The sequence below is a fragment of the Chrysemys picta genome, chromosome 7 (assembly GCF_011386835.1).
Source record: "Chrysemys picta bellii isolate R12L10 chromosome 7, ASM1138683v2, whole genome shotgun sequence".
Taxonomy (NCBI): Eukaryota; Metazoa; Chordata; order Testudines; family Emydidae; genus Chrysemys; species Chrysemys picta.
In genome coordinates, this window is record NC_088797.1 from 61,849,213 (window position 1) to 61,873,183 (window position 23,971).

General features: G+C 39.3%; 1 protein-coding gene across 4 annotated transcripts in view; it reads right to left on the minus strand.

The window, feature by feature from the left end:
- Window positions 1-23,971, minus strand: part of ERCC6 (ERCC excision repair 6, chromatin remodeling factor) — a 92,591-nt gene that overhangs the window by 24,626 nt on the left and 43,994 nt on the right. For 3 of the 4 annotated variants that reach the window (XM_065551624.1, XM_008173062.4, XM_042856118.2), the window contains exons 8-13: window positions 13,300-13,470; window positions 10,482-10,658; window positions 8,972-9,088; window positions 6,998-7,093; window positions 4,228-4,446; window positions 879-989 (exon numbers count right to left, since the gene is read on the minus strand). In XM_065551624.1, the coding sequence (XP_065407696.1) occupies window positions 879-989; window positions 4,228-4,446; window positions 6,998-7,093; window positions 8,972-9,088; window positions 10,482-10,658; window positions 13,300-13,470 (891 nt within the window). The remainder of the gene's footprint in view (window positions 1-878; window positions 990-4,227; window positions 4,447-6,997; window positions 7,094-8,971; window positions 9,089-10,481; window positions 10,659-13,299; window positions 13,471-23,971) is intronic. The other variant, XM_042856117.2, reaches the window with a different exon arrangement.

The following is a 23,971-nucleotide window of genomic DNA, read 5'->3' on the forward strand; positions in this document are numbered from 1 at the left end:
CCTCCCCTGGTAGGTCCCTGGGTGGGTTCCTGAGCGCCTGCGCGGTGTTAAATAGGCTGCTGCGTGGCCATGCAGCTTACAGGGAACTTAGGTGAGGAGTCAAAGTAGATGCAGAAGCTTCGCCTCACTTTGACAAATAGGGGCTATACACCTTCAGTAGAATGTGGAGAAACAGTGTTACAGTTAGTTCTTTGAAACATTTCCCCCCTCCAACCAGTATCACTTCAGTATTGCCTGGGTTGAGTTTGAGCCAGCTGCTCTTCATCCAGGAGCTGATCTCTTGCAGGCATTCTGACATCATAATAATGGCAGTGGTTGCCTCAGTGGAGAATGACATATGTTGGTGTTACAAACTCCTGGGATCTCTCTGCCTCTTCATCCCAAGTAACAGTGATTCTATAATTAGACCATAGCTACTCCTTCTGTTGGCAATGCATGAGACAGAAAAGAATCTAGCTTGATTTTCCATGGGTGTATTGGCTCTGCTATGCTAACAAGTGTAAAAGCTTGATTTTGTCAGGTAAGTCAGGAGATATGACAAAGATGTAGGGGGAGTAGATACTTGGAGTGCATTGCCTTGCTTGCTCACTCACTTTTCTGACCATAATCACACTTTAAACCGTCTAAACTTGATTTGTTCTTTCACAATGAAGTTCTCTTTCTTGTTCAGTCTTGGGCTTTGTTTTAACAGAGAACCAAACTTCAGTTTGAGAAAAATGGTGATTTCTTTCCCTTCACACTAAGATAAGCAGTTCTGAATCAACTCAAATGCCAAAAGCTTGCTTCCTTAGACCAGATTGACCAGAGTGAATGCCCAACGTAGTCTACTCAGGCATCAATTATCAATATGAATTTATGGACAGGTTGCAATTTCTCACCTCATTGTATCTTGTTATAAGTGGCTGTCTGGATGCAATTGTCGTGGTACCATCCATCTTGAGGTAGGAATAGTTTCTGTCTCTCAGAAATACTTCAAGGATCTTCAGCATCTATTGTGATGGAAAGGATTTAAATGAAATCCAGGTATGAAGATTAACTGACTATTTGATCAAGTCAAAACTATTTCTGGTATTAACAGCAATTGCAACTGAAGGGATAGATCATGCTTTCCTGGGTGGGAATGGGGGGGGAGACTTATGAAGGCTAAAGAACAGAAAATTCACGAATTACACTGCTACCTCGATATGACGCCACCCGATATAACACAAATTTGGATATAACGCGGTAAAGCAGTGCTCCGGGGGGGGGGGGGGGGGGGGCTGCGCACTCCGGTGGATCAAAGCAAGTTCAATATAACATGGTTTCACCTATAACGCGGTAAGATTTTTTTGGCTCCCGAGGACAGCGTTATATCGAGGTAGAGGTGTATATGAAGCTGTAAAACATATGTGACGTATCCTCTTGTTGGGAAGGAGGGTGTTTGCCCTGTCAGAATGCAGCAAGGGGCATGGCCTCAAAAGACCAATTACCAGGGAGGGGGCGGAACACTCCAGGGAACCCGCAGAGGCAAGGTGAAGTCATGCATTTCTGGAACAAGGAAGAAGGGAAAGCCACGTATACACTTTGAACTTGTGGGATGGAACAGTTTTATGGGCTCTGCCTATACAAGTGCCTACAGCAGACACTCCACATAGGTTACCAAAGCTGCCAGGCAGCCATGTAATGGAGGACAGAAAACATCAATGCCGAATTGTCAGCATTAAACATTTCAGCCTATTTCTGCTACTCTGCAGGGGGACCATGCCAGAGAATGGTTCTCCCCTAACTGGCCATATCACATGGAGAGGCTTCCAAGTGACTTTTTTGGCCCAGGAGAGTAGATGCTGATGAGGCTCAACTTCCCATCTTGCTTGGACAAACTGCTGGTCATCTGGGTGGACCTTTTTTATCCCCTCTGCCCTTACGAAGGTAGTGACGTATACTGTACATGGCTGAAGATTTACAAATGTGCCCCAGAAAACAGCCATGCTGCACATGCTTTAATACCCTTTCCAATTCAAACATTACTCCTTCCTCTTAAGGAACCCAGTTTTTGGAAAGTACAAGAATAGTAGAGACCACAGCATTCATTACCATCCAAACTTAAGGCTAGAGATTTTTTTATTTTAAACTATGTTTTCATTTCCACAACACTGTAGATCTAAAATGGAGACACTAATACACTAACAGAGACAGAGGAGGGAGAGATGCTAACATCACATCACCCAAAAAAGAAGCAGGACAGTAGCCTTTGCCTTTGGAACATTCAGTAAGGAGAACAAGACAAGAAAAATCAGAAAAACACTCATACATCTATACAAGGTAATTTATACCATTCTTTGTTACTCGGGATTCGTAGATTCAAAAGCCAGAAGGGACCATTAAGATAATCTAGTATGACCTCCTGACCCCTCTGACTTCTGGCCTGACCACAGAACTTCTCCAAAATAATACCTACAGCAGCTCTTTTAGAAAAACATCTGATCTTGATTTTAAAATGATCAGTGATGGAGAATCCATCACGACCCATGGTAAATTGTTCCAATGGTTAATTACTCTCACTGTTATAAATGTATGCCTTATTTCCAGTCTGAATTTGTCTAACTTCAACTTTCAGCCATTGGTCCATGTTATACCTTTCGCTAATAGATTGAAGAGCCCATTATTAAATATTTGTTCCCCAATTATAGAATATAATCAAGTCACCCCATAAACTCTTTGTTAAGCTAAATAGATTGAGCTCTGAGTCTACTGCTATAAGACATGTTTCCTAATCCTTTAATTATTCTCTTGGCTCTTCTCTGAACCATCTCCAACTTATCAATATCCTTCTTGAATTCTGGACCCAAAACAGGAGACGGTATTCCAGCAGCACAATACAGAGCACAATAAAAAACCTCTCTACTCGTACCTGAGATTCCTATTTATACATCCCAGGATTGCACTAACTCTTTTGGCCAAAGTCACACTAGGAACTCATGTTCAGCTGATTATCCACCATGACCTCCAAATCTTTTTCAGAGTCACTACTTCCCAGGATAGAGTATGCCCTACATTCTTTATTCCTAGATGTCTACATTTACATTTAGCTGTATTTAAATGAACGCTGTTTGCTTGCAGCCAGTTTATCAAGTGATCTAGATTGCTCTGAATCAGTGACCTGTCCTCTTCATTATTTACTACTCTCCCAATTTTTTTTTTATAGTCAGCTACAAACTTTATCAGTGATGATTTTATGTTTTCTTCCTGGTCATTGGAAAAAAAAAAAAAAAGTTAAATAGCATAGGTCCAAAAACCAATGCCTAGAGGACTCCACTGGAAACACACTGTTCAATGATAATTCCTCATTTATACTTACATTTTGACACCTATCAGTTAGTCAGTTTTTAATCCATTTTATGTGTTCCATGGTAATTTTATATAGTATTAGCAATTTATCAAAATGTCATGTGGTACCAAGTCAAACGTCTTACAGAAGTCTAAGTATATTATGTCAACACTATTACTTTTATCAATCAAACTTGTGATCTCATTAAAAAAATATAGTGTCGAGCCAAGAACAACTTTATAAAAGAAGTGATAGGCAAAATGGAAGCTGCAATTTGCATTTACCACTCCGACCAAAATATGAAGTGCAAGAAAGATATTACTTCAAACTTCCAAATTGTAAGAACTCCCCTTGAACAGCAAAAAACTCAGTACAATTCTGAGAGAATTAAAGACATGGCAGGAATACCTAATGATGTGTAACCAGCTATTACTGAATCAGAAAAAGACTCATGGCACAGGGCATGTGAAGCCCTATCATAGACAGTTATTTGTACTGTAGTACTGTGCCAAACTCCACTCCTAGTTACACCAGTGTAAATCCAGAGTTACTCCACTGGTTTCAAAAGGACTTGTTTTCATTTACACTCATGTAAGTGACAGCAATATTTGGCTCCACATATTTTACTTGGGCAATACTTGGTATACACTATCATGCTAATAAAGTTTATGGAACTGAAGTGTATAGAAGTCTACCCTCCAGTTATTTCTACATCTAAGAATCAAAGAAATTTCCCACTTTGACACTTTTCAGGATAATTGGAATTTTGTTTTTTTGAGGAATCCACAAAATATCCTAGCTTCTAGTTATAGGTCTTTTTAGATCACACACACATCTAATCTGGTGGAGGTGTTTTTTGTTTCTGTTTTTTTTTACTGCAGTTACTGCATAACTGTAATAAGTTTGTTAGATGTTCTTACCTGTCTCGACTGGGTAAATAGCAGCACCCTGTGACCCTGCTTGTGCCATATTTTCAGTAAGGACTCTACCACTATCATTTTTCCAGAACGTTTCCAGTATCCAAACTGATCTGCTTCTTCTAACTCATCATCTGGCACACCTTTCAAAATCTTGGGACCACCAGAAAAGAGGTCAGGGTGGTTGCATATTTTTCTCAAGGCTACAAGTCCAGAGAAAACCTACAGAATACAGGAGAGAAATGTCTTTTTCTTGCAAATTTTTCATTCTACCATGGGTTACATTTAAGAAGAGACAATAATGGACCAAACTGATAGTCACTGAGCAGGTGAATATTGGTGCTCTGGTTTTTACACCAGAATACTTTTGTTCCCATTTCAGTAAAAAGTATTATACAGTTGCCAAATGAAATACTGTGTTATATGAGAACCCATTTTGGTGATGTTACAAACATTCTAAAACAGTTTCTGCATTCATGTAATCCGTATTAGTCATAGTTTTTCTAGCGCTTCAGAAGCTAAGAAGTTCCATCCAACTGCACATTACATGGTCTTCCAGTAAAGATATTCAAAATATATCACCTGCTAAAAGCTGCTATATATGCAGCTGGACTTATAAAGCAAGTACAAATTGTTTCTGTGCATAGGTTGGGTCCTAACTGATTTGTTTGCACTAACTGAGCCAAGATGGAAAAAATAAAAATAAAAATAATAAAGAACCCAGGGAAAAAAGTTAAACGTATTATTGAATTGGTTCATTTTTCTTTATTCATAAAATGAATTTCTCTCCCGCAAAAGTGGTGCAAATTCATAAGTGATGCTATATTTTCAGTAAAAAACACTGTCACAATTTTCTTTTTTTCTTCTGAAAATAGGAAAATTGTGACAGACAAGATCATGAAAATCTATTCGAGACAAAAATGCACAAATGCTGGGAGAGAATTTGAAGATGAAAAGGAAGTTTCCCATGTTGGCAAGTACAACCTCTAGAATCCACACTTACTTAAGAGTGGGTTGTCTCAACATGTTTCAACAGAACACGTGTAGGAGGCTGATAATGACCACTGCTTACATCACTGCATTAGATGGATTCTTTTCTATTATTCATTAGACATTTTAAATACCATAAGTATAATCCCTTCTCTCCCCACTGAGAAAACTGTAGTTGCAAAAGCAACTGCCCCAGCATTGTAGAATTGAGTGATTCAGAGCACCAAACCAATCTGTTAAAGGCCCAATGAAGTGTTAAACACTACATCAATGTGCAAACATTTAGATAGTAAAGGACAACTTCTAGGTAAATATTAAGATACGATGCAGGTAAATTTTTCAGATTAAATAGTTTATTTGCAGAAAAATTCAGTTTCAGGTTGAAACTATTCGTGAATTTGTATCACATTTTTCAAATACTTCCAACCAAGCTAAAGAAGGCTAAATGTTTCAGTAATATCAAAACAAAATATTTTGTTTCTACCTAAAAAATTTCATTTACATTTTCAGGCATTTTGACAAAAGTAATTAAAGGACTCACAAAATGGCCAGAAGAGGCAGAGGTGGTGGTACCCCCTTATAAATAGGACTTCTGATTTTTGGTTTTAACTGATAAAACACCCCTGCTACAAACAAACAAAAACAAAACACTGGAAAACCACTGGGACTGGTTAATTGTACCTACTGATTTGTCTATACTGAGCAGTAAGGCAGACTATGGGTGTGTGTGTGTGTAATTTCTAAAGAGCTCTACTGTGTAGAAATTACTCATTACTGTATAAACAAAGAGAAAGGCCCAACCCCCCCAATTTTTGGACATCTACAGAGAACTGAAAAATTGTTAAAAAATAAACCTGGAAAAATGAAATAAATAAATCCCCCAAACCAGAAGCTCTACATACGGTTAATGCATTCACCTGGGATGTCAGAGATGTGGGTTCAACTCTGCCATCTGCCAGATGTAGAGAAGGGATTTGGACTTGGATCTCCCCCAATAGAGGAGAGTGCCCTGGCCACTGGGCAATGGGATATTCTTTTGTGTGGTTTTCAATCTCTCCTCTTAAACAGTTTTACTTTTAATAAAATAATTGAAGTCTTACTACAACAACAATTTGAACCTGGATCTCCCACATCCTAGGTAAGTGCACAAACTCCCAGGCTGTAGAGAGTGACACTCACTCTCATTTTCTGGCCCAATAACAATTCATTGTCATTCATAGTGGATATTCATCATCATTCATAATTTTTTCAATGTCTGAAGTATAATCTATAGGCTACATTCCTTCTGTGGATACCACTATGCATTATAGACAGCATTTTCACTTCTAGAACAGAGGGTCATAAGTTGAAAGCCAACACCAGGATTTAGGTTGTTTACACTTCAGGGCACGTACTAAGGCAAAAGCTGCAAAGTTAGGAAGTCCTTTTACCTATGATTTGTATTTGGGTGGAAGATGAAGATCCTAGTGATTTTTAGAAATGGCAACCCACCTCCTTGGCCAGCATTCCCTCGTTCAGTAAAACTGGTTCTAATATCCAGTTGTGTGTGCATACTATTGTTCAACACATAATGTCTTCCTCAGTCACTCTACTACTAGCCTCTAATTTATTACTATGTAAAGGGTTCTGGGGACATCTTGGGTATAAAGGTTTTTGTTTTGTTTCCCCTCTAAGATCCTGCTCAGAGTCCAGCTAGAAAAATGCCAAAGGGCAGTCAGCACCTTTATCCAGATGGCTATCTTTAAACTCTTACATGTCATCATCTACCTTAATTAATGCCAACCTGCATTTCTCCACTGAGAATCTGGTAAACTTCTTTGGAGTCAATGAAGTTTTGGTAGACTTGCCGTTGTTCATCTGTCAAACGGCAAAACAGAACCTAAAAAAATAAAATAATAATATTGTGCACTTATCCAGTTACCATTCAACTTCATGAGATATGAAATGTGCAACAAACAAAAAAGAATAAAGCTTCACTGAGGAACTCTTGATCCATCAAAAGTGCAAAATTAAGAATAAGAGCCCATCAGAAGTTAAAACATTTAGAAAAAGGTACAGTATCTGTAGGGGGCAAATGCTATAGTTAGGGATGAGTTTCAGCATCCATTCTGTGTCCTTCTCAGTTGTTCATAATTTTCTCCAACTGCATTTATTTATGCAAGCTTCACTTTCCGATTTCCTGACTTCATTGCTTAACTGTGCAATCTTAACATCCCCTTAATGAAAGGGTTTTTTAAAGTAGAATGTATAGAATACTAAGTATTGGAAGCACTTTGTACAGTGTATCTGTTATGTCCCTTAAAACCTGCAATCCCCTTATGATCTCATGGGTAAACAATAGGTTAGCATATGTAATCTGTTCTGTCATTAATCTTTGAACGTGATCATATAATGATTTTTCACATTGCCTGATGGGCTAAAATGGAACAAAATCACTCACTCACATCCTGCAAGGCAACAAACATTATGCTGTAAGTCAAACTCATGTACACATGAGTCTGTGACTGACAAGAAAAATCAAATGATTTTAATTCACTTTGGAATGTGTTCTTTAGGGGGAAGCAGCCTATATTCTTTAAAGTGTACTGAAACCATGTTCCAGAGTTTGACTGAACAGAGAGCATGAGACTTCACAGCAGACACAACGATCTCCCCTGTTAACTCACTGACCACTCCATGACACTGTCCCAATGTGGAATCACTAGTATGACTACTTGTCTTAGATGCCTAAAGGTGGTAGAAATTGAAGGGAGAAGCATATCAAGGAGCAGTTGTGAGGGGAGCAAGAAGGGGAGAAGGAAGAAAAAGGGGTGCGGTAGAGAAACAAAGCCTGATGCAGGGAGGAAGTAAACCCTAACCCACACTAGAAACAGTGGCTCCTGGGAGTCACAGATGTCTATTTTTTTTGTTAAAAAAACACAACCCTTTCATTAACACAAGAATGGCTGAAGGAATTTAGCTCAAGACCTTTCCAAAAACATTCACCTTCAGGCACAGAACAAGCATGGAAAATTTCAGTCCCAGAAGGGAAGATTTTGGAAGGTTATTAGCATGTACAAACAGGGGGTCAGAACGGAAACAAGTTTGCAACCTGAACTACTACTGTCACACTACACATTTCCCTGTAATAATTTGTTGGCCAAATGAACCTCATAACAGCAGGAACAACATTTTTTATGATAACTCTGATAATGAACATACCACAAGAGGTACCCTACAGGCACTGTTCTTAGGATGCAAAAGTCTGGCCATTTGAGGGCTGCACTGATCACTCTCCAGGAGCCCAAGGGCTGAAACCAATTTGCATAAAATAGATTAGAATGCACCTTACATGCCCTTTGCTTTAACATAGATGCATAGCTGTGCGGAGAATACAAGGTCAAGATGAAGCATTGCATGCTGGATCATAGAGGAGGCTGTAAACTGTAGGATTTGTGGGGCTACAATTCCTTATTTAAGATGAAAACAGATACTTTCCACATTACAGAATTCCATCAGACTTTTGTGCCCAGATGATATGGTAATCAGGTGATTTATAAATACCTACAAAATAAAATATCTCCGTTGATATTCAAGCTGCTAGACACACTTTGGCTTCCCCAGCTCATTAGCCTTATGCCACTACTGAGAAGTTAAAATGTGTAGCTTTAACTTCTCTATGCTCTTTTTCCACACTTGCTCTCAACAAAATCAACTGAAGTTTTGCTATGGACTTCAGGAGGCAAAGGATCAAACACTATATATATTTTAAACAAACCTGTTCATTTTTATCTGGCAGTGACAGGCTCATTTTCACATCAGCCTTCATTCTCCGCAGCAAGTAGGGATTTATGGTGTCCCGTAAAACACATGCACACTTGTAGGCAGTTTTTACCTTTAGAAGGGAAAAAAAAACAGCATTTAAGGGAGTTCTTAAGGTAGAGTTTTTTTTGTTTTTATTTAAATGAGATTCATTACCTAGGAGTAGCAAAAAGTAAAAAAAAAAAACAAGACTAGATGGCACAAGCAGACACATTATTTAAATTTTCTACCCTTTAATAGATATATGAAGTTACAGTAATGTTTTTTTAGTACCCAATATAATGTGATTTGTAATGAATTCATGTTAGCCAACAATAATATTTAATAAATAGACTCTCTCATATCAGATACCATTAATTTATTTTGGCTTAATTTGGTGAAAGTTATTCCACTGAAAGGAGACCAGAAATTATAGATGTATTGGCTAGTAAGACACACTTCCCCCTAGGCAAGTCCCTTTTATCAATGAATCCGTGTGTGTAAGCTTGCATAAACCAAAAGCCACACACAGAACTGCTCATCTACAGACTGAAGATCAAAACGAAGCCTGAAGCAATGGTGGGTAGCAGACAATAAGTGAAGATTAGTGCCCACTTGAGACTATTAAAAAAATCGGTATAAGAAAATCCCTATGATCACAGAAACTAAAGGTCATTCTGGCCTTAAATGGAGCATATGGTTCTGTAATGGGTAATGGATGTGTGAGATGGGTATTAACTGTACATAATGGCTAAAAATACCCTCAATTCTCTTAAAGCAAAACAAAGAATATAATAAATTATTGATACATAAAAATCCAACTGGCCATTCAATTTAGTAAATTACCAAGCCTCAGACAAGGGAAGCACTTAAACTCAGAATGAAGATAAAATTATAGAAAAATGTGTGCATAAAACATTACCAGAAATGTTATAGTAGAAATAATTTATATTCTAAGCATTTATATAGAACTTTTAATCTTCAGATAACTTTACAAACAATCTAATAACTAATTTAATAAATGCAAATGCAGGTAAATGTTTAAAAGTCAGCTAAATAAAATACTTGCCATAACTGCAACAACTGCAAAGATTAACAGATATACTCATGTTTAAAAGAATAATCCGAGGCAGTTTATGCTCCAAAATTAGATTTAGTTTAAAAATACGTTCACAAAACCTGCTATTAATAGGATGGGAATAATTTAATTGTTTTTAAATGAAAACCATTTTCAGTATGGATTTAAACATTTCTCTACAGTGTCTGAAATTCAAATATTACAGCATTTTGCTAATGTTTTAAACCCAAACAGTGAAAAAAATATATATTATATATGTATATATAAAACGTATGTAAATGTGTTTACTCGATCAGGGCATAAGACATCCAATATAATATAAATTTTTAAGTGAGTTTTGAAACAACACAGCAAACCATTTCCTTCAAATTAATGACCATCAATTAGTAATATTTTGCTGTATCTTTACCTGCACGGGAGAGGCATTGGAATATCCTCCCATGGTTATTGGAACAGAGAATTGCTCCATGAAGACAGGCAGTGTTCCCAATTTCCCTGGGAATACAAAGTCAAAGAGGGACCAGAGCTCCTTTAGGTTATTCTGCATAGGGGAGCCAGATAAGATGATTCGATGGGGAGTGCGGAACTATAAATATAAAACAAAACAACTTAGTAGTAAGACAATTTCATGAGTTGGCTTGTAATACAGATGCCTACCGCAGAGGCTATCCAATTTCACATCAATGAGTTGTCACATTTTAAAATATATAGCATATTTTCTCTGAAATGAATACAAGCTTCTTGTGAAATGCTGTCTACCAAATGGATAGCTCAAACAGGACTTACCATTAATACTCCACAAACTAAAATGAACATAATCTGTTTTGGATATATATGATTTAAACCCACATTTAGCACTAATTTACAGCAAATTCTAATAAAACTTTGAATTTATCTGTCTGTTACAGCTGTCCCCCTGCTGTTCTGTTTGTGCTGTGTGGCCGCCCCCCACCCCCCCAGCCATGGAACTAACCAAAGGCACAGCCTGGCCCTGTTCATGAAAATGGCTTGTGCAGACTGACTGGAGCCATTGCTCTGCTGGGGGGGGGGGGGGGCTTTCGCTCCTTTGTCTAGCTTCTTTGTTTGGACCCGGCTCGGTGTAGGGTGCTCTGCCCAGGTATGCAAGACCTAAAGTGGCCACATAGCTAAGCATATGAGTCATACCTGTGGCTCAGAATATGCCCAGGCCTGCCTATGCTTACCTGCAACCTTTCCCTGCCTTCTCTCCTCCCCTGTATCAAGAGGAGCCAATCAAAGTTACTGGCGGGAAACTGCCTGAGTTTGCTCTTAAAAACAGACATTTTCTGATCAGACCCCCGGAGAAGGTCCTTGCTTTGCCACCTGGTCTGATCAGCTAGGGGTCTTTGGGGGGCCCTCTCCCCGCTCTTGTTTGTTTTGGAGCGTACCGCCATTTTTAAACTCCCCTCCCACGAAGAACGAATTTGTGCCTGGAGATCTCCTGATTATTGTAAGCGAATCGAGTCCTCTCTGCGTCCTCTGATGCTGAAACTATTGTTCCTGCTGCTGCTTTGGGGATTGGTAAAGAAAAACCTCTTGCACACCCCCCTTGTTTTACCTGCTGGCTTTCTTTCCCCCAGCAGGCAGACCCAAGCTAACTCCTTGGTCTGTATCTGTAATCTGTTTCTTGCTCTGCAGTGCCTATGCTGCTAGAAATAAGCCTGTGCCTTCCTGGACTGTATTCTGGGCTACCAGCTTGCAGCCACCCCACTGCTGCAGCCACCACTAGTTAAACACTCCCCCCACCCTCCCCTTTGGAGCTGTATCCTGGGCACACACCAGTCTGCCCTCTGGAACTACCCCTAGTATAAGGTGCACCCATTAGGTTAGATTTAGCTTTTAGTCTAGATAAGTTGTAATTTCATTTTGCATAGCTGTGGTTAAGTTAGGTTTAGGAAATTGCTTGCATTGTACTCTGTAAGTTAGGCTTAAAGAATTGTTGCATTGTGTTTTGTTACTTGCTAATTTGTGTAGTCTTGGTTAAGTTAAATCATAGATAAGATTTTACTATGTTCTGTATAATTGTCTCTCTGCTGTTTAAACTTGCAGCCTGTCTGCTCTCTGTGTCTCCCTGAGTTTAAATCTCCCTCCACCACGTGCTCCTCTTCCCCCATCCCCCAACCTCACTTCTCTACCACTTTCTCTCTTTCTCTCTGCTGTTTAAACTTGCAGCCTGTCTGCTCTCTCTTTCTCTCTCTCTCAATCCCTTCCCCCACGTGCTCACCCCGTTCCCACTGCTGCCAAACCTCAATTGTATTACTGAAGTCTAGCATAAAACCCCATTGGTTACCCCTTTTCTCTCTAACATACCTCACATTTTACATTTACACCACTGTGACACATTTTTTACCTAAAGTTGTTGGTTATTTAACACATTTTACCCATACTGTTAGTTGGTTATATGCTGCTGTGACACACTCTTTACATAGAAATTGTTAGCTACCTGTTACATTTATACTTCAGTGTTAATTGGTTACCAACTGTATTGTACCCCACTGTATTGTACCCCACTATTGAAACCCCCTATCCTATTTACTAAAAGAAACCCCTCCCCAACTGTCTACCTTAACAAACCCCATACCCCTCACTATTGAATTTTCCCCGTTTTTGCATTTTCTTAATAAAGTTTATTTTGCACCCCACCAGTGCAGTAGTTGTCCCCCAAGATCCCCTACCTGCTGGCAGGGACAAGAGTTGGCTTGTAATACAGATTCCTAACGCAGAGGCTATCCAATTTCACATCAATGAGTTGTCACATTTTAAAATATATAGCATATTTTCTCTGAAATGAATATAAGCTTCTTGTGCAATGCTGTCTACCAAACGGATAGCTCAAACAGGACTTACCATTAATACTCCACAAACTAAAATGAACATAATCTGTTTTGGATATATATGATTTAAACCCACATTTAGCACTAATTTACAGCAAATTCTAATAAAACTTTGAATTTATCCTATTATGATAACACTATTGATTTTTAGTGACCATTGTAAACAATTTTAAAAATGCCAAATAAATTAAGTATCCAAGCAAGATTTTAAAAGAAAGCCTCATGACATATGCCTTTATTCTTCGCTAAGATTTCAATCTATGACTTTATGATTCACCAATCCACGGTTACTATCAGATTCTGAGCTTATTTTTTCAAATTATTTTAAAAAACTATTACAAATGAAGATATTTGGTTTGTTTTCTGGTACCGTACCTGTTTGCATGCAAGTGTAACTGCAGCATGTGGATTCCGGATTTTATGACCCTCATCTAAAATCACATAATGCCAGTCATAGCTGTTGATATTATCCTGCATCAATCGAATGTATGAATAGGAAGTAATTAGAATGCCATGGCATGCTGCAATTTCACGAATTAGTTTCACCTGTAAAAAGAATGATTTGTTGTCAATAATTTAGCATTAAGATGCCAAATTAAGACCAACTGAACTGTGCATTTGTTATCCTGGTTGTGTTAAAAAGCATCTGAAATAACTAAGTATTCTTTGTAAATAAAATAACTATGGCCGAGACTAGTACTATCTCATCCCAAAAGAGCTAACAAATACATATGAAGGAACAAATTCTGTTTAGATACAATGGTGCAAATCTTAAGTAATTCCAATGACTTAAAATGGAATTACTCAGCATTAGCATGTGTAATTGATCAGAATTTGGTCCACTGCCCTTTCAGAAGAAACACTATTATCTCTTACATTAAAATTCAAGACCTGTTTGGGACCTACTGAAGTTAAGTTTTGCCTGCATAACTAATTTCCTCAAGCCCTCCTCTCTATTGCTCAACCTTAACTTTGGCATTGCAACTAAGATGCAATAATAAAAAAAAAAGGAAAAAATTAGTTAATGAAGATGTATATTTTACAGCCAACAAAGTCTTTCCATTTGGCTAAATCCCACCCAAAGAATTTTGAAGAAAACCATAGAACTAACATGACATTTATCACACTCTTCATTCTGCTTGCTTGTAACATCCCTTTCCCCTACCCTATGTGTCTTGTCTGTTTAGATGGTAAGGTCTTTATGGCAGAGACTGTCGATCTTACCTTTCTTGGCCACTTCTATAAACTTTCAAGACTATAGGAGCTGAGCACCTATGCTTTTGGTGCATTTATCTTCTCAACATCTCCGTGAGGTAGGGCAGTGCTATCATCCCCTTTTTACAGATGCAGAACTAATGCCCAAGGAGACTAATAGATTGCCCAAGGAAGTCTGTGGTGGAGCAGGGAACTGAACTCAGGTCTCTTGAGTGACAGGCTAGTGCCCTATCTGCTGGGCATTCCTTCCTCTATTATTCTTTGTCTGTATACTTCCTAGCAAAATAGGGCCTCCTGTCTCAGCTGGCTTTTGGGCATTAACATCAAAATAAATAAAATAATATAACAAAAAGAAGAAATCCACCAATTACCATTTTGTTGGATGTTTTAAATATTGGAAGATCAAAGTCTGGCAAATGAAGACTAACAATAAATAAGAAAATCAAGAAAAAAGGTAAGGGGAAAGTTTGAGAAAAGAATTACGAGCAAGTAACTGGAACTTCTAAACCTTCTCTCAATTTAATCTGCATTCAGGAAGTCAAGAGAAATTAGTCATACGTGAGCCTCAGCCCTCCAGGACTTGGAAAATTCAGGGTGACACACCCACAGATCTGTGGCAGCATTTGGCCAATTATATCTTAACACGTAACTGAGTGTCTTTTTATGGAGAGCTCTCTTACTGGCTTGTAGTAACTAGTCAACACTATTTCAAGAGCTGTGCAAATTCACTGCTGACTTGGGACTTAATCCTACAATAGTGAAATAAATGGGAGTTTCCCCCAATGATGTTAATAGAAGCAAGATTTGGACACCAGCACAAAAACAGAAAAGAAAAAAAGATGACAGCCAGGGGGTCTTCTGATTTTTTAAATTCCCAAGGAGAAAACATGAAAATGTTTGCCAAACAATGGCCAGAACTGGTACGTAACAAAAACGATCATGTATCTAGCAGATTTTGAGCTTATAAACAAAGGTGTGATTTTTAAAAATCAGAATTTTTTTATTTTTTTTTTAAAACACACTGCTTTCCTCCCTAATGACTCAGATGAACATCTGATAAGCCACCAATCACTTTCTGTAAAAAAAAAAAAAAAAAAAAAAAAAATTGTAACTGATCCCTATATAGCTGAAGACATGACATAACGCCCCCCCCAACCTCTTCCAGTTCAACCTTAGATTTTCTACTCTTTGAATGTTATCGACTGAAATAAGTGTAACATATGCAATTGTTAAAATAAAAGTAGAAATTAGCTCCTTAATTCCCATAACATGAACTCTTTTTATAACATTCTGTATTACAGAAGCAGTAGTATTCCTAGGCAGATTCGCCCACACAACTTAACTTCACCTGATTCATTCCTAGTATTCTGTAACTGTGTGTTCTAGATTCTCAGTAATGGCCTATCGCAGAATATTGTAGACATCTCTACCCAAACACTTAAGACAAATCATCTCGGGCGATTTCAAATTAAAAGCTTGTAAAATATGTAACCTCTCCTAGTTTTTGCAATTAATAGGGTATGTCTGCAATTAGCCTGACTTACAGAATGCTACACTGTTGTCATTAAAAGATGTTTTGTGAAAGTGCTGCTGTTATTATGGAGGCTCAGGAGACCAATCCCTCCTAGAGGGCAAACAGTGGACTGGTAGAAAAACAACAGCCATAAATCACATTGTCAGATAGCAGAGAGAACAGGAGTGAAACATAGGCACATGAAGGCCATTCACTGTAAACAGCACAGCAGATTCCTAGTCAGGATTTACTGAACCTGTAATTAATTAAAATTTCCTTCAAGCTAAATCTTTAATAAACAAGGATTTGTGCTGACAAAGAAGAAAAACACAGCAAACACAATTTTAACAATGCATACAACAACATTTATTACCTATCATTTTGGTGTATCTAGCGGATACTTGAGGGTGTACGGCGTAAGTTACAGTTCTTAACATAATATAAAAGGAAGAGGGTTTTCAGAGGTTTCAGTGTTAAATTTTGATGTATCCTGTTCTGATACTGTAGCATTTCAGAATTCATGCTACTTTATCAGCTGGTGTATTTATAGTCTTTAGTTTGCAATCTGCTCATAATACTCTTTATTTTGCTTAAATTAAGATGTACTTAATAGCAATGTTAGCTTTACTGGGATGTCTCAGGGAACCAATTTAGCCTAATGATAGTGCATGGCAATGACTGCTGCTTAACTGGGACAGCATTAGAATAAGTTTTGCTTAATGGGGACAAATTCATCCAATGCCTAAGGGTTAAGCGGTGGTTAATTAGGCTTGAAATTCTAAGTTCTGGTATTAAAAGAGACGGTGTCACAGACTACAAGAAACAATGACAAAATGAGAAAACTTTTTTTCCCTTTAAATTTTGCATTTTTATACAAAACAGTATTTTTTGCTATCAGACTTGAAACAATGATCTTTCTTCCTAAATCAGGGTGATAGACTGATTATCTAGGGCCTCCCAATTAAGATGTGTCTAGTGTCCAACACAGGACAGCATTTTGACAAGCAGCAACCAATGATTTTTTTGGCCGTATCCTATTTCTGATGATGCACACCGGAGAAATGCCTCTAACTAAACACATTCTTCTTCCTGCTGAATATTTAAGTGTTATATTGCATGATTTTGTTGTGATACAACTTATGTATGTGAATGAAAAAAATCTGAACAAAAACAGACCATGAACAAGCTGTGCTACTATTTCCCCAAGATTTCAATATGTATTTAAAAAACAAGTGTGAACCTACCAGGACAATAAATATAGAATCGCTTACTCAACCATGTATTATTGTCAATCAAAACTGCCTTCTCCAGCACTCTTTTCACTATCTCATAACTAACCATTAAGAAGAGATCCATAAATTCAACCTATAAAACCTCTCTTTGCTATGTGCCCCCCAAAACAATCTAAATGGCACTATGAAAAGGCTTCAACAACACATTACAAATCTTTAATAAATGTAAAAGTTGCAATTAAAATAGTTAGAGAGCTTATTACATATTTAAAAGGACACTGTTTGTTGTTGCTTCACTTTAAGTTTATTTCCATATTGAGAAAGGGATTTAGTTCCAGGCCTTGGCTACCTTTGAACTGAGATTTTACAGCTGGTTCTGCCACTGACTCTGTGACCTCTGTACTTCAGTTTCCCTATCTGTACAATAGGAAAATACCTATGTTACAGTAGTAGAACAAGGATTAATTAACATTCGCAAAGCACTTAGAGATTCTCAGGTGGGAAGGTGCTTGTACAGATTCTAGACAGTGTCACATACATGTATATTAGATTTTAAACAGGCTCTCTATGTAGGAAACCAGACCAGTAAATATTGAGCCTGGTGGAGAGAAAGGTATTTCTTTTTTGAAGAGACAATTTTTTAAAAGAGTGAAACTATATTGCAGTTAGCCATTTCTATGGATTACGTCATTTTCCTTTGCAGTACAAGGTGCCTTTGGCTTTTTTTTTCCTGAAGAAATATTTATTTATAAATAGAGCAAAAATTGCCTATGGGTACACTGCAGAGAGACATTAGCAGTACTTTGATTTCAAAGTCTGGCACTGCATGGTAAACTGTCATGTCAGTATCTGCATGCCTTTCTGTCTTGGAGGGCATGTAGCCATGCTCCTGTGCACTTATATCTGGGCTATTCTGCTCTTCAACTGCCTCAAACTGACTAGACATACAAAGATGACTCTGCAACTTTAACAATAGGTTGTGCTTCAAGCTGTGCGTGGGTGCTTTAGTTACTCAGATTGGTCTACATTACACAATTAGGTTGACGTAAGGTAGCTTATGTCGACCTAATTATGTCAGTGTCTACACTACAACCTTGCTTCTGCCGATGTAAGCGCCCTACTCCACCTCCACAAGAGGCGCAGGGCTTATGTTGGCGTAGTTAGGGCAAGGCAGTATCTGTGTAGATACTCCGTTACTTACATCCACAGTTTGCTGTCCTGTCAATTTCACAGCAGGTGCCATGAAACTGATAAGAAAGCTAGGCAGCTAGAGCCCAGCTGCCCCCACTCTACTGGAGAGCTGGATGGCTGGACCCCGCTCCCAGCTGGGAGTCGGGGCAAGAAGCCTGGGTACACTTCCACGCTCCCACTCCCTGTCGGGAGCTGGGGCAGCTGGACCCCATTCCCCAGGGCCAAGAAGCCCCGGGAATCTTCCCCCCCACTCCCAGCGGGGAATGGGGAGGCAGGAAGCCCCAGGCAGCTTCCCCTGGCTTCTGGCAGAGAATGGGGCAGCCTGTTGGGAGCCTGGGGGGTAGCTGGGCTCCTGGCAGGGAGCTGCTAGCAGAGCTGAGAGGCTTTAACAGCTTCCCACATTGCCCTTCTTAGGTTGGTGGAAACGATCCTGGTGAGGACGTGCACCACTGACCCAAGGAGAGTAGTGCGGACATGCATCACCGCAGTAATTACTGAGTGTAGTGTAGACATACACTCAGAATTTTGTTGGGTGAGGGAGGTCTTTCCAACCCTCTTCTTTTCCCAGTGACGAAGCGCACTACTGGAAAGCTATATGCTCCACTTTTATAATGGTGTTGGTGGTAAAGAAAAAACAAGTTAACCTCCCATATCTTCAAATACATACATTATCCCTGGGTGAGAGGAGGAGTATAGCAGATTTGCAAGACTGACTGATACAGTTCAAAACTTAGCCACCAGCACTACAGCTTTTTTTTCTTCTCCCGAACTTCAAATTCTTGTCTTGTAATGCCACATAAAAATTCTCAATAGGAAATGTCTGTTATTCAGTTTTTAAAGTTTGACGGTTGGAGTGATATGAATTGGACCATTTTGACTTTACAGCTTCTTTGGTCATGTAGTAAGAATCGTTGTGCTGCAAAACCTCGTTTGTACATTTTAGTGATTTGCTTAGTTAACTAAACTTTCTCTTGTATTATCTGTTAAGTCTTGCACATGACTTGGCTCATTTTGCCCCCAAATAAACAAATTATTAAACAAGTTTGTAAGCATCTAAAGGATAATAGGGTTATAAAGAGTACCCAGCCTGGATTTGTCAAGAACAAATCATGCCAAATAACCTACATTTCCTCCTTTGACAGGGTTCCTGGGCTACTGCATAGGGGGAAAGCAGTAAATGTAATATATCTTGATTTTAGTAAGGCTTTTGATACAGTTCCACATGATTTGCAGTCTAGGTGAAAACTATAAAGTGGGTACATAATTAGTTGAAAGACTACACTCAGAATAGTTATCAATGGGCTTGCTGTGAAAATGGGAGGGCATATCCAGTGGGGTCCCACCGGGGATCAGTTCTAGGTCTGATAATAGTCAATATTTGCATTAATGACTTGGATAATGGAAAAGCAACAGAGGGTCCTGTGGCACCTTTAAGACTAACAGAAGTATTGGGAGCATAAGCTTTCGTGGGTAAGAACCTCACTTCTTCAGATGCAAGTAATGGAAATCTCCAGAGGCAGGTATAAATCAGTATGGAGATAACGAGGTTAGTTCAATCAGGGAGGGTGAGGTGCTCTGCTAGCAGCTGAGGTGTGAATACCAAGGGAGGAGAAACTGCTTCTGTAGTTTGAAAGCCATTCATAGTCTTTGTTTAATCTTGATCTGATGGTGTCAAATTTGCAAATGAACTGGAGCTCAGCAGTTTCTCTTTGGAGTCTGGTCCTGAAGTTTTTTGCTGTCAGATGGCTACCTTAACATCTGCTATTGTGTGGTCAGGGAGGTTGAAGTGTTCTCCTACAGGTTTTTGTATATTGCCATTCCTGATATCTGACTTGTGTCCATTTATCCTCTTGCGTAGTGACTGTCCAGTTTGGCCAATGTACATAGCAGAGGGGCACTGCTGGCATATATAACATTGGTGGACGTGCAGGTGAATGAGCCGGTGATGTTGTAGCTGATCTGCTTAGGTCCTGTGATGGTGTTGCTGGTGTAAATATGTGGGCAGAGTTGGCATCGAGGTTTGTTGCATGGGTTGGTTCCTGAGTTAGAGTTGTTATGGTGCGGTGCGTGGTTGCTGGTGAGAATATGCTTAAGGTTGGCGGGTTGTCTGTGGATGAGGACTGGCCTGTCTCCCAAGGTCTGTGAAAGTGAGGGATCATTGTCCAGGATGGGGACGACAACTACAAAGGCACAGTATAACTAGATGTAAAGTGAATAAAATGTTTAGTAGGGTTAATGTTTGTAAAACGCTTGGAGATCCCAGGATGCAAGGCAGTACAACAGTAATAGTACAGTAGATCTAGATATTTTCTCAACTTCTAGTTAAAGAATTCAAGGTTCATTTGAAGATTTATAAAACTCTTGTCCTGTTGCCTCTTAGGTATACTTCACAGTTACTACCATGTCCAAAAGGCCATATGTCAATTCCTATTCAATTTTTTTTTGCCATATAGCTAAATTTTATTCATCAGCTGTAGGAGCTGAATATTTTTGGCTTCTTGGGAGTCATTTGCCCTCTCATGCATCCCAGAGCGCCTCTTATAAGACTACTGTTGTGAATGTTCTTCTGGCCAAGGGCATCTGACTGCAGCGTCCCTTGGAACTTGTTAACACTTTTCCTGTAACCTCTGGTTAATTCAGAGGAGCCATTAATCACTCTGCACGGACCCACAGCATTCTCATCTCTGCCAGCTTAGGGAGTGAAGGGTCCCTCCCAATGGTGGGCAACCTGTGGCCCGTCAGGGTAATCCGCTGGCAGACCGTTTGTTTACATTTGTACCCACACCGCTTCCCGCAGCCCCCATTGGGCAGGAACGGCAAACCACTGGGAGCTGTGGGCAGCCGTGCAAACTTAAAACAAATGGTCTGGCAGCCTGACAGCGGATTACCCTGATGGGCCACAGGTGGCCCACCACTGGTCCCCTCCCGATCAGGAGCAGAGTATGCTACCACTGCAGGGCTCCCAGATTCTGTTTGTCTGAAAAGCAAAAGTATCAAGCTCAGAACTCACGTGTCACATGGTAACACATTATGATATACCGCTAGATTAATAAGCCAGTCCTAGAACTGTCATTTAAGAATCAAACACCTCTGGGTTGTACTGAGAGAACAGAACTCTGATTTTACTTTTTATCACTTCAATTTCATCTTTAAGTAAGCAAACCTGCTTATCTCTCATCACAATATTCATATTTATTTACTGAACTCAGTATTGCCAGAACAAAGGGGCAGCAAGGTCCTTGAATCAAACACTATACAATCTGAACAGATGAACAGCAAACTATATTTAAGGTCACAGGTGATCTGGAGATGGAATCACTGCATTACTGTTGTGTAAACCTTCTGTAGGTGGTAGGTCAGCACAGACAGGCTTCAGAGTAAGTGTGTATTGAGGAAGAATTTGAAATAGGAAAGAACAAGCCTAAAGAACTACTTATTTTGCAGGATCAGATTTCACGATGTTGTAAATTGTATTTGTTTTAATGAAATCGTAACAGTAACAGACTCCTTCACTCCAAGGCCAATGAAGTGCCAACACAGATTTTATGAAGGGATTTAATTTAATTAGACACATAAACTGACCCTTTTTTGGCTATGGAGTGAGTAGGAAAAACTGTGGCATATAGGGCACGTCTTCACTACCCGCCGGATTGGCGGGTAGCAATCGATGTATTGGGGATCGACTTATCGCGTCTACTGAAGAAGTGATAAAATCAATCCCCGATGGCTCTGCCGTCGACTTCGGAAATTCACCGCGGGAAGAGGCGGAAGCGGAGTCGACGGCGGCGCAGCAGCGGTCAACTCGCCGCCGTTCTCACAGCCAGGTAAGTTGACCTAAAATACGCAACTTCAGCTACGCTATTCACATAGCTGAAGTTGCGTATCTTAGGTCGACCGCCCCCACCCCGTAGTGTAGACCTAGCCATAGCCATGAGCAATGTATGAGTTTTAGACCATGCTGATTTTCCTTGACACCCTAGCGTAAGACATTCTCTTTCAGGGCTCCAAGGTGCAGAGTGCCATTATTGCTTTTGTTGTACAGAAGCCACTGCCAAACCTGCTGATCACTATCTCCCCTTGCCCCCCATCTGTCTGTATCCATCTGTTGTTTCTTGTCTTATACTTATGCTTGTCTACACTGGCAATTTACAGCGCTGCAACTTTCTCGCTCAGGGGTGTGAAAAAACACCCCCCTGAGCGCAGCAAGTTTCAGCGCTGTAAAGCATCAATGTAGACAGTGCACCAGCGCTGGGAACTACTACGTCCCTCGTGGAGATGGGTTTTTTAGAGCCACGACCACACAAACCACAAGCGTTGCCAGTGTAGACTAGCCCTTAGACTGTAAGTTTCTTGGAGCAGGGAGTGTCTTTTTGTTTTGTGTTTGTATAGCACCTATCACAATGGGGTGCCTGTCCATACCTAAGGCTCCAGGTGCTACGGTAACATAAATAAAAATATTTAAAGAGACATCAGCAGAAGGTATTTGAACTGTTGATTATTTAGATGGTGGGACAGAGTTGGGAGTCCTGAAGTCTTCAGTGTACCTCTCTCCCTACTAGTGGAAATTCTGTGTAAGTTAGACAGGTTCATTAATTAACAAAAACACTAAAATAAGTATGCATGATTTAATTTAGGAAAACATGCAAGCATATTACTGTGGTCAGTAGACTTTTAGGGCTTGAATGAAGACACTGAGTTAATTGAGCAACAGGAAGCTATTAGCACATTTCTCAGTGAGCTGTTCATTTTTTGCTGTGTACTGTAATTGTATCGATTATTTCATAATACATTTAATCAAATGCAATTAAGAGCCATACCACTGTAATATTATTACAAGAAATTCAATAAATATTTAAAGAGAAATTTTAAAATCGTTTACTGAATTCTGCAAACTCACTTAAGCGCCTGAAACTGAAGCCGAAAACAAATCTAAATATTCTTCTCATTTTCTTTCCAACAAGTACCAAATATTGAAACTTCATGTGAAACGGATTTCATCAGTTTGAGAAATGGAATACAATTTTATAAAATTAAAGGTTACTCCAGAAGTGAAAGAGTAGCAGAGACATTGTCAGAGAAAAAAGTTACACTGTCACTGCTCTAAGGGAGTGGGACTCATTGATTTAAACTGAGATAATGACCAAATAAATAAAAAAAAGTGGACGTGTGTGTGTGTAAGGTGGAATGAATTAAAGATTGGATCAAGGCTTTTCTGATGCAGGATAGCACAATGAAAGAATTCTCCAGTACCAGTAGTCTGTACACAAATAGGTTCTTAGATACATTGATCATTCGCAGAAAAGAAGGCTAATAATTTCATACGCTGTTTTCTAATTATATACAAGGCAAAGGAAACAATTACACCATGGCCTTGCACAATGGTGAACACTTACTTGAGAGCACCTTACCTCTACGGGAATATACAGAAAAGAGTTACTTAAATGATCAAGACTACACTTAACTCAGAGGGAGTTGACAATGCTCAGCACCTTTCTGGATTGAGCCTTCAGACTCTAAAATTTGAAGAAGAGGAATTTATTTGTGCTCACCATGTGCATGTGGGCTTGTATTACACGGCAAAAGTACCTAGAGAGGACTGCATTGATTTAGAAGAGAGCAAAAGGAAAATGTGGACTCCTGGGAATTAAACTCAGATGACAAAAGTTTAGGTTAAACTGATGCAAGGACAACTCTCTCCCTCCGTCAAGAGCATGAGCTGTGTTTGGAATTTTTTGCCTCTGGAGGTAGAAGAATCCAATGTGACAAGATTCAAGAAAGACATGTTGAATATTACATGTCCATCAACACAGTAGGGTGTGAACAGGGTTAGATGACATGGTATGGGAATTCTTACTCACATGCACATGGTTAAACTAGTCCTCAGACATGGGGGTCA